At 42.5% G+C, this 12092-nt stretch overlaps 1 protein-coding gene across 4 annotated transcripts in view; it reads left to right on the top strand.

Moving 5' to 3' along the window:
* The window catches only part of pax3a (paired box 3a), a 31640-nt gene that overhangs the window by 6576 nt on the left and 12972 nt on the right, over positions 1-12092 (top strand). For 3 of the 4 annotated variants that reach the window (XM_084006775.1, XM_084006773.1, XM_084006774.1), the window contains 4 exons: positions 5443-7312; positions 8074-8309; positions 8724-8853; positions 9026-9169. In XM_084006775.1, the coding sequence (XP_083862901.1) occupies positions 7228-7312; positions 8074-8309; positions 8724-8853; positions 9026-9169 (595 nt within the window). In that variant the 5' untranslated portion in view covers positions 5443-7227. Of the gene's footprint in view, positions 1-3359; positions 7313-8073; positions 8310-8723; positions 8854-9025; positions 9170-12092 lie in introns of those variants that run through there. The other variant, XM_084006776.1, reaches the window with a different exon arrangement.

Genomic DNA, 12092 nt, shown 5'->3' on the forward strand with positions numbered 1-12092 from the left:
GCACCGCAGGGGGTTTATAGTGTAATCACACAGAAGTGGTTATAATTTAAGTACCTGTGCCTTAATAACGGTGGTGGTGGCCCAAGAAGATCATTAATCAATCAATCAATCAATCACACACCAACAGCTTGTATGCAGTGCTCATACCTGCAATAGCTTCCATGCAGCTTATGAAGTCATGTAAATAATTTCAGTGCAGGAAGCAACGTGCTCCTTCAACGATCAGTTTCAGCACCCGCAGCATTTAAAGGGATTAAGGGATCACACATACTCAGAGATGGACAGAGTACTCGACCCCAGTACTTGAGTAAGAGTACAAATACTACTGGTCAAAATTTACTCCGTTACAAGTAAAAGTAGCTCAGTCGACATGGTACTCGAGTAAGAGTAAAAAAGTACTTGCTTTTAAAGGTACTTAAGTATCCAAAAGTACATGCTTTTAAATGTACTTTAAGTAAAAGTAAGGGTAAGAGTAAATTTCAAATAAAATGTATGGTTCTAAGCTTAACATAGTTAATAAATATTTGTGTAAAAGAGTATTTGGGGGTTCATGTCTTCCGGCACCACCAGTAAATACCAACCACTGCTATGCGCTATACAGTCACACAAGATAAGTAAAATATAATACAATACATATACCTTGTACTTAAGTATAGTACTTAAGTAAATTTACTCCGTTACTGTCCCCCACTGCACATACTGTATCCAAACGTGTTGTATTGTTCTTTACTTCTACTCTGGTGTTTATGATGTAGATATGAATTATGTATGGACTATACAGAAGATTAATAGAGCCACATATGACCATCCATTTAGGTAAAAACAGGCCTTTTTCACAGCAGACATTTAGGGTCATAGCCGAAAAAGCACAGATCATCACATTAACGACGGCTCTGGTGTTCCAGTTAGTCTGGCAGCAGCTAAATGGAATTAATTTTAGTCATGTGCCAAATTTCCAAAATGCAAGTCATTCCTTCAAAAACACTGACTAAGGCATCTGTGAGGAAGTGCGTTTCCCTTTAATGGAATTCTGGCCAGGCTCAGCATCCTGCAGCTCTGCAGCCGGAGATCACATTCTATTAGTGCTGCTCGCTCCCGTGTCAGGCTCGTGCACAACAACCAGGTGAGAACAGAGCGAGCACACTGGCGACAAACGAGCGGCCTACTAACTCAAATGGCTACGTAATTAATTATGCGCATACTATGATTAAAAAATGCCCGGATGTCGACACAACGCTGTAAAGTACGAGAGAGAGAGGGGAAAAACTCTCTGGATGTCCCGCGAGGAGGCGGTCCCGTCAGCTGTCGTGGATCCATCCGGTGACGCGCCCACGCACTTGTCGCATCACCGGCCCGGGGCGCAACCCGTGAACGGGCCGAACTATAGGGCTTTATCACCACCGTGATACCACAACTAAACTGGGTTTAACGCTCATACATCCAGGCGATAGACGCGTTCAAATTGATTTTTCCCCAGTCCGGTCTGTGTCACCTGGTGGGTCATGTGTATATAAAGTGCATTTAATAGCTCCATCTAACCGTATCATTTGGCGCCTGCAGCGACGGCAGAGAGCACCGCATTGTTTTCCCCCGTGTTCCCTTTGCTTTTCAGCACCACGTGTAGTGGACAGCGCCGGTCCGCGGTGCCGCGCCCCATAGCAGTGCGGTCCGCGGTGACGCGCCGAGCTGCAGCAACACCGCTGTAGATATGACAGGGTTGGTACGGGTGCTGGAAATCCTTGAAAACACTTGAATTATAGTGTGGTGTTTTCAAGGTGTGAAAAGTGCTTGGATTTAGAATAAAGGTCTTTAAATGTGTGTTCTGTGTGATGACATATATGATAGAACAGAGAAAAGAAGATCTCCATATTTGAGGGACTGAAAACAGCATTTTATGACATTTCTGCATGAAAAATGACTTTTGATGATGAACAGATGATGAAAATAGTTGGTGATTATATTTCTGTGGATCTGTTAGTGGAATTAGTTTTCCTTTCATTTGTGGTCCTTCTGTAAAAAGCTGTCTCCAAACATCATGTTGGTTGTTTAGAGGACAATAACATCTCATTTAATGTGATGAACAAGTGACATAATAAGTAGACTGAATACTGACCATTGGATTGATAGAAATATGGAGTTTACCACAGCTGGAAGGGGCTGGAAAAGCATGGAAATGCACCTTGAAATGCTTGAAAAGTATTTGAATTTGACTTTGGAGACGGTGTAGGAACCCTGATATGAGTGTGTCTCATCCCTCTGGCATTACTGTTCAACTTTAAAATGTAAAAAAGCGACAGGCATTTGCTAAACGGCCTCTGCCTCCTCTTCCACAAGTCCCGGTATAGCCTACTCCCCTTCGCTCAGAACTTTAAACGTGATCCCACATTTACAAACTACCATCCGACACACACAGACGTTTTTGACTTGTTTTGACACCAGCTGCAGCATCCACACACCATAAACAAACCACCGTCACGTTACATCTACATGTGGCTTTGTGGTCTTTTAAGATGGGCCCTGAAGGACAGACATCCTCTCCTCTGGACTGACTGAGAATAACAAACCTCGTCTGCTGAATAGTGTTGCAGTGTGTTAGTGTGTAATTGTTCTATTTGATGAAAAACAACCTGCTGTAATCGCACGACGGGAGATCTTCGTGACGTGAAGTCAGATTAGATAAATGTTCCTGTAAAATGAGCTTAGTGGGTTTCATAGTGTCAGACAGGCTGTAGCTGCTGGATGTGCCCCCCATTCAATTGAGCTATCATGCGCCCTCTTGTGGCCGAATGTATGCATGCATGTTTGTACAATGATAGTGGCATATTGTGTCTAACTGGATTACAGTCACATACAATTACATGCAGTTCATTTCCACCGTGTAGTCACTGTAATGAGCTGGAGTCATTATAGTGAACAGTAATCAGATTAAAGATGCTTTAAAGAGCATGTTAGGAATGTGAAGAGAGAGTTGGTGATAAAGAGGACACAGTATTTGTTAATCTTGGAATTAATCATTAATAATTAATCAAATAAAAATAAATAGTTGACAGTTTGCTTATATGCTTTAATGCTATGTTTTCTAATATATATATATATATAAAAAGAAAGAAAGCTAAGTAAATGGCAACACATTTGGTGATTTCAAAGCAAAAACGTTATTGCAATAATGCACAATATACATTTCCACATCACATAAATATTTTTCCACAATTTCAAATGTACGTGTACTGGATGCGTCTCACGGCTAAAATACATTGTTTATTGTGTTTTATCAGAATGCATCCAGCTTCTTTGTGGAAGTGAGAAATCCCCTTTAAGGTCTTTCTTCCTTGTGACACACACACACACACACACACACACACACACACACACACACACACACACACACACACAGATAAGAATCTTAGAGGAGGTAATGCTGCATGTTCATCATGCACCATCAACGATTGACTTACTTAGGAACTGTTAAAGTGAGCCCAGGAGCCCCGAGGCGTTGGCTTTTCTCTCTCTCACCTGGGTGCACCTTCCAGCTCTTTGTCATGGTAACTGTGTCACTTTAAGTTCCCACTGGAAGTGTTGTGGGTCATATGTATTTGATAAGATCAAACACATGAGGCTCTTTTTAGGGGGGGGGGGAGTTTATACCTTGTAACGGTAACAACCCAAGGCTACTAATCACAGATGGATTTCTGTGGAAGTCTGAAGATGCAACGTTTTCTTCGAAGAGATGCTTATCTGAAATGTCGGCCCGGCCATTCTTTCTAATCGGTTTCTTTTCATTTCACACAATGTCCGCTCTGTAGTCTTTGTGATGCTAAGCTCTCTCTGAATAGCCGCCGTGCTGCAGCGGGCCTAATGAAGACAAACATCGAGCATAACTGATGATACGTCACAATACAGCTAAAATCAGATGCAGTCGTTTTTTCAAAGGGACACCTCTATCTACTGTTGACATAAAACATTTAACGCCAAGCAGTGCAGAAGTCCTCTTGCACAAACATGGAAAACTTGTTTAATGGCTGGCTTTTATTTTCGAAGGAATACAAGCGAATATGCGACCACAGCGTTATTAAGCAAACTGCGTCTGGCCAAGAAAAAGTGCAGTATTTCCACAAAAAAATCTGTGTTTGATATTGCAGAGAAGGAATTGGCAGCAGGGACGGTGCAGTCAGATCTCCGTGGGCGACGGCAGCACAGAAACAGACATTATAGAACATTATTCAAAAGTCCCTCACAGCGGTGGCGCGATGCTCCCAAGGACCAATAAATGTTAAGCAGGCGCTGTTTAGCTGACTTTTAACACTAAAAAACCTCCAGTGAATAACGTAAACGAGGGTCATCGGCTCAGAGCTGTACTGTTTGTGCTGCGACGACTCTCTTCCGTTGGGAATGCATGACCGACTATTTTAAGTGAACTCGCTCTAGTTTACGCTCGGATAATCACTGTGATGATCCGATTGCCTACTAAAACGTCTCGTGTATATTTGATCTTGACCGTGTGGAGTTAATCATGAATACTGAGCCTCGGTGTTGTAAGTATAGCTCTGAAGAGAATGCAGATTTTCTCCAGTGCTCCAAATAGTCTGATGCAGTTGCAGGAACCTTGTACCGGACCAGAGGACCAGATCAAGACTGCCTCGTGGGTTATCAGCCTATTAGACTAACTTTATCTTCAGTAGACGCATTGCTAATCATTCTGGGGGTTGTTGTTCTTCAGACGTTCAGCCTGGAAAAGCCCCCCCGGCTTATTCTGCCCGTATGCCTCGTAAATTCAACACGCTGTATTTCTTTTTTCAGGGGGGGGCATTTTGTTCCTTATTTTTGATGCATTTTGTCCACCACCAGCACCACAGCACATTTCTGACTCAGCTTACCACCACTAATTGATTGGACACGCTAGATCCAATGTCCTCTTCATGATAGTCAAACTTTAGTATGATAACTTTCTCTCCCTCCCTCCTCCTCATTCCTGCTTTTATGGACATATAATGTTTCCACATGTTCTGTGTCAATTGCAGCGTTTTTTTCTTTTTTCTTTTTTCTTTTTAAGACATGAAGTCTTACAGGAGGAATAAAAAAGTCTATTGGGCCACATGCTGTGGGATCCTGGATGGAGAGAGGACTCTCTCTATATAACATGCATAAACAAATGTCATCTTACAGTTGTGCTCCTTTCCCCCACTTTTTTTTTAGTAAACAGTAGCAGTGAGCAGCTGGCTTTGTTCTTCATATTTAATATGTCATACGTGCATTCATAACGAGGTTGTGACATCACTCCTTTCTGCATAAGTGTTGTTTAGACAATAAGGCAGCAAAGTATGGACATCTGATGGTTGATCAATGCATATATACTGTCAGCTGTTAAGGAGGTCAGCAGCCTCTCTCTCTCTCTCTCTCTCTCTCTCTCTCTCTCTCTCTCTCTCTCTCTCTCTCTCTCTCCAGGCCTCCTCCTCCGAACAGAATCGGCCAGCATCGGTCTATTAAACACGCCTAATTATCATAATTATCACAACTCTGCGAGCTTCACAAGAGTCAAATGATCCCTCATGTGGTTCTGTGTGTCCATAATCGACCATTTGCACGGATGTGTTACACCGCCGCGTGGCCGAGCCGCGTGGCCGAGCCACGGGTCCGCGCACCACCTTTTGTTGGAGACACACACACGCTATAGACGAGCTTCTGCGTGGGGTGTGTGTGTGTGTGTGTGTGTGCGTGGTGAACTCGTGAAAAAGTAGATCCCTCCGCGACCGCAGCGACCACTGAGCGTCCATGTGTGCGCGCTCTCGATTCATCTAAACTTGATTAAAGTTTAAAAAAAATCCTTTTACTGCCCAGATGTACTTTTCAGTATAGATAAGTTTTTGTTGTAAAATGAAAGCACACGTCATATAAATTAATCCGCATCATATTGGCATTTATAAAAACGCACGTTCTTACTAATGAACTCATTCACTGCATGAGAACTGAATATATGTCACAATGTTGCAATAACAATACATGGATTGTAGGCCTCTGGATGTGATGTAGGCGAATATTTATAATTGATATCACTAATAATAATAATAATAATAATAATAATGATAATTATATCACACGAGAAGAACTTTAGGATCCTCTATTCGATGAGACGGCTAATATTCTAATATTTTAGTTAATTATTTTGTTATAATATTCACTGCAGAGGAATTAAAATGGGAGTCGACGGTGAACACATGCTGCTGCCTTTCTGCGCAGAAATGATGATGATAATATATATATATATATATATATATTATCATCATATACCAGCCTGACCGCTGATCTCTCCAAGTCTAACTCGCTGCCAAAAGAATCCATGCTTTTCAATTATTTCATTCCATTTGTAGTTTTTAGCATTAATAATAATAATAATTATTATTATTATAACACTAATAATAATGATGAATAAACACACGGGCTAATAAAAACTTAAACTTTAACAAATACCTACAACTGTTACTATTTGTGATAATAATGCTAATAACGATATTTGGAAATATTCAATATGCAAGTGTGTGTGTGTGTGTGTGTGTGTGTGTGTGTGTGTGTGTGTGTGTGTGTGTGTGTGTGTGTGTGTGTGTGCGCGCTATAAGACAACACGTATTCTCTAAAGTAACTAAACTCATTTTTCATGTTTCCCAGCATGCAGCAGTAATTAGACTTTGTATACTTCATGTATGATCTCGCGTTCTCGTCTTCGTGCGTCAGTAAACGTCCTTCCATCCACGCAGCAGCGTTCATCGGAGCGCGTGCTCGTACGCGCACACATCTCGTTGTTTTCCTCAAAGCTGTGAAAAAAAAAAGCTTCGTGAAAAAAGTTCCGAAGCTTGTGACACAACAACCTGACCTCGTGAGGTCAACCCGGACCCAATCACAGGGCTCCCCCAGCCTCCCGACGTCCGGGTCCTCGACCAATCAGGAGGCGCAGCGCGGGGCCGGGGTGGGGTGGGGGGAGGCGGGGGCCGTGGATAAAGTGTTTGACGTGCATCCATCCCCGCTACACGCATCCTCCAGACCCGCAGGACCGAGAGCGACCTGCTCTCTGATTACAACCCGACACCGGTCTGGATAGCAGCTCCATCACACCGCGACCTGTTACACACACACACCCGTGTACACACACACATATACACACACACACACACACGCACGGCTCCTCTCTGGGATTACACGGGGACGCACCGTATACCTGACAGACCGGCAGGGACCATGTCCGCGCTGGCAGGAGGGTTACCCAGGATGATGAGACCGACTCCGCACCAGAACTTCCCGCGGGGCGGATACTCTCTGGAAGGTAAGGAGGGGGCCGGCTAACACCAGTTGCTGCTCTGCAAGCTCACTTTTCCAGAACTTCAGCCAAAGTTGACAAAACTTTAAAAAACGTCGTGAAAAAGCTTTAAAAACCTGTAAAAAATGTTATAATTATTATTATTATTAACGTCCATTTTAATCTTGTTGTATTATAACAATGCTTTAACCTAAATGTCATTTTTACAAAACAAAAGAAAACCATCCTGGGATAAGTGTCAACACACAATGATTTTATTTAAATACATTACATTTATTTAAGCTATGGTTTTGTGTTTAATGTAGTACACATTAATTTGGATATATATATAAATATATATACCTGACAATTGTTGCAAAGAAAATTAACTTTGCTTTCTCATGCCACTTGTAGAAATGTTCTATTTTCCTTTTTGGACAATTTAATATTTCTATGGTTGAGTCTAAAGCCAATGAGATGAACGACGTGTTTATTTCAACAACTTATGATTTTCTATATTGTATTTGCACTTTGACCGCTCAAGGGTGAAATCAAACAGAGTCATCAGGTTGGAAGTTGTTTATCCACGAACTACTTTCTGGATATTTAAACCAGACATATTGTTTAATACATGTTATATATATAAATGTATGTATTGGATTGTTGAATCTACATGTAATATATATATATATATATATATATATATATATATATATATATATATATATATATATATATATATATAAATGTATGTACTGGAGTAACTGAGTCCCTGCGCCGCGCTGCAGTCTCCACTCCGCTGGGACAGGGTCGGGTCAACCAGCTCGGTGGAGTCTTCATCAACGGCAGACCTCTCCCCAACCACATCCGCCATAAAATCGTGGAGATGGCGCACCACGGCGTCCGGCCGTGCGTCATCTCCCGGCAGCTGCGCGTGTCCCACGGCTGCGTCTCCAAGATCCTGTGCCGGTACCAGGAGACGGGCTCCATCAGGCCCGGGGCCATCGGAGGCAGCAAGCCGAAGGTGAGACAGGCAGAGAGAGGGACCGATGCGTATGGTGCGTTCACGTACAACTGGAATGTGAATTTATAGCCTAGGAATTTTATTTTAGAGGTGATTGTCATGACTTTGTGAGTTTAGTTTGTTTTACTCTGTGGGAAAAAGTGAATTTTAAAAAGGGGGGGAAATATAAAAATAAAAGGGGGAAATATAAAAATAACTAATCTAAATTAAATTAAAGCTGGGATTCAACAAAACAAGGAGAAAATAGTCCTTTGGCGATGTTTGCTTTAAAGATCCTCTTTTTGATTAAATAATATATTTTAATTACTGTCACAACTTGCACATCCATCGAAATCATAATTAATCCAACTATTTTTAAACTTTTAAATAAAAGAAAAAGGTGACCAACGTGTTCTCTGCTTCCTCCCGTCACAGCAAACCGCCTCGCCGGAGGTGGACAAGAAGATCGAGGAGTACAAGAGAGAGAACCCGGGCATGTTCAGCTGGGAGATCCGGGACAAGTTACTGAAAGACGGCGTCTGCGACCGCAACAACGTCCCGTCAGGTACAGGACAAATACATAATACACACAGGACAAATAAATAATACACACCAGGACGGATGTGGAAATGTGCAATATTAATTAATAATGAATTGCGTAATAGGACATCTATATTTATTTTCTCGTGCAACGTCGATACACATTTAACGTCCCATCCTTTATTTTTCCTGCTAAGTGAGCGCCATCAGCCGCATCATGCGCTCTAAGTTCGGCGGAGGAGGCGATGACGAAGAGGAGGATGACGAAGTTGTGAAGAGGGAGATGGAGGAGAACGAGCCGCGGACTAAACACAGCATCGATGGCATTCTGGGAGACCGATGTAAGTGCAAAGTTATGATTTTTCTCTGTTTCCAAAATCCAAATAAAAAAAAAAAAGGCAAATTTCATACGAAACTTTAATATTATAATAACTATAATAAAGTCGATAAAACATGATTAAAAAATAATTTAAATGGCATTAAAAAAAAGATCCGGACTATCACTTTAGTTAACCTGCACAGAAACGTTAAACGCGTAAAAAGTCCAGGTGTTTACGCATGCGCATAGGCAGCTGAGATTCAACCAATGTGCAGATTGTTTTTTTTTTTTTAAGTGGATAATCAAACATTTGTCCAACTTCCAAGCCTGAGAAACTTTTTTTTTATTTCGTATTTCTTTATTTTTTTGCACACAATCAGACACTTGAGGATGAACTTCAGGGACAAAGGAGGGAGAGTCCATTGAGACTCACACCTCAGTTTGACGAGCACAAAAGCCAAACTCCAGTGAGCGGCTCAGTGTGTACAAAAAGACGCCGGGCCTTTCAGAGCGGGGAAGAAAGGGAGGGAAAAAAAGTGCGCTGACAAAAGGCCGAGAGAAGACATTATGAACCCGCAATGAGCGATGAATTATTCAGGGACACCAATGGGCCCGGTGCGACCCGGTTTATAGACTGCTCCAAAGGCTTTCCCTGCACTCTTACAGTTTATGATTGGAGGAGAAAAAACCACACATAACACCTGTTGATTTGCGACCTGTTGGGGTGTGAGGAGCGTTGCAAAGCGCAGCGCTGCAGTCTGCGCTTAATTATTGATGACAGCGCTATTTGGGAATACATTGGAATGACGCGCAGATTTTATTGGTTAGGATTTGGGGGGATTTTGAGAGGAATCCAGCTGGAGGAAGCCTCGTGATTTTCGCCTGCAAAGTGTGTTAAATGGACGTCAGGCCTCGCGTTATCGGACTGAACCGGTGGCCCGTTCCGTTACTTTTTTTTTGCGCACGGAGCTTTTGTTCCAGTGTTTGCGCAGTGAGCGTGACGCCTGCAGCCAGAGAGAGAGAGACCCTTCTTCTTCTTCTTCTCCTCTCCACTAGATTAAACCCCAAAACCTTTTATTTCTCTGCACTTTCATCTCGGCAGAGTCCGCCCCTTTCCTCTCCGCCCAGGGCGCACATTCATGCGGTATCTGTGGGCCACTTCCCTCTCTGCCTCTCTCCCAGGCGGACACATCTCCCCGTTCACTTCTCTCACTTTCATTCCTGCAGAGAGACACACACACACACACACACACACACACACACACACACACACACACACACACACACACACACACACACACACACACACACACATCATCATATTGCTGCAATCAATACATTAGGATGCATCCTATCGCTTCTTAAATCTGCTGATCATCATCCTCTTCAAACTGTTTTTTTTTGTTTCTTAATTAAGCTCAAACATTTTTTCTCAAAACAAAAATGCATTTTTTTTTTGTAAATCCTGTTAATTAATACGGTGAAGTTGGTCTGAATTAGTTGAAAGAAAACAAATAACATTAGCTATTTTACATCAGATAGGTGACATCCTACATGCAAACAGCTCTGAGGCACTTTCCCCCTCCATTGATATACAGAGCAGCACTATTTCATTCTTGTGTCTCTTTGTGGAAGTAGTTGTTGTTTTTCTCTTTTATGGCTCTTCATTAGAATGTGAAAAGGGTGGTTTTGGGGACCGAGAGGGTGTCTTCTGGCCAAATATTGATTAAGTAGGTGTTTGCAGAGGCTATTGTTGTGGCGGAGAGAGGCCTGTTGCTCTCTGCCCCTTTCTCCTCCACCACTATTGTTGTCTTTCCTTAAGTGCTAGATCAAAGCTGACTCATTTAGATTTATTTGTCTGGGAAAAGGACTGCTAAGGTTTGTGGGATAAAGTATATTGGGCTGCCCCAGGTCCGCATGGCATTAGCAGGCTGGAGCATTGTGGGAAAAAGGATGCTTGCTGGGATGAATCTGATGCTAAGTTGTTTACATCTCCTTGAACTGTTGAGTTATTATAGGGGGGGGGGGGGGGGCGGGATTTAATCCAGAATTTAAACAGGATTTTTTTTTTTTATCACATTTGCAATCAAAGCAGGAATCTAATTGTGTCTCTAGTGCTTCAGTTTAATCAGAAGACTAAATACTGCAACAGCACCAGGAATCTGTATTGTATTAATAGAAAGCATCCTTTCCCTCTATGTATTACTGTGAGCACTTTAGCCTCATTTAACTAATTAAAGTAACCAAAGTCATGAAAGGGGAGTCGCCACTCTCGCGGGATCCGTTTATGGCAGTGGGGGTGAAGAAGAAAAAAAAGAAAAAGAAAAGCTCAGAAATACAAACAGTCAAAGGGGATAACTTTTCTTTAAAGGGAATCCTGCGGTGCCAAATTGAATGAGCCCAGTTCTTTCAAATCTGCCATGGTGAACGCAGTCAACATGTAATAATTGGTTTCATTGAGGTGCATTCCAACAATCTGCTGCCATTCTCCCGCCTCCATTGTCCGCCGGCAGGCAAATAGCCAGAGGGACAGGAGGAATCAAGTGCTGACAAAACATGAAAGATTTAGCTGCTTTTGTCAAAGGAGCTGAGGAGGACTTTGTTTGTGTAAATAAACCGGGTTACCGGCTCCCCGTGACTTTGGCACGCATTCGGATTTGAAGGGGAAATTCGGAGAGCAGAAAGATCATATTTGTGTTTGAGAGTCGACCGTATTCTAAGGCGGTGTAAAAACGTGTTTGTAATATATTTTCCGAAGGGGGAAAATATGACGACGCCGACGGCGGCAAACTTCCATGTGCAGCTGCCACATCCGAGGCCATCTAATCCAATTTGAAAGTTTCATAACTTATATTCCCGGGAGACGATAAACTGATCCATTTGTCTCACGCGCAGGGCGAGCAGAAAAGCAACCGAGCGGCACGGCAACAACCGACAACTGTAAA

Source organism: Eutrigla gurnardus, assembly GCF_963514095.1.
Source record: "Eutrigla gurnardus genome assembly, chromosome: 4".
Lineage (NCBI taxonomy): Eukaryota > Metazoa > Chordata > Actinopteri > Perciformes > Triglidae > Eutrigla > Eutrigla gurnardus.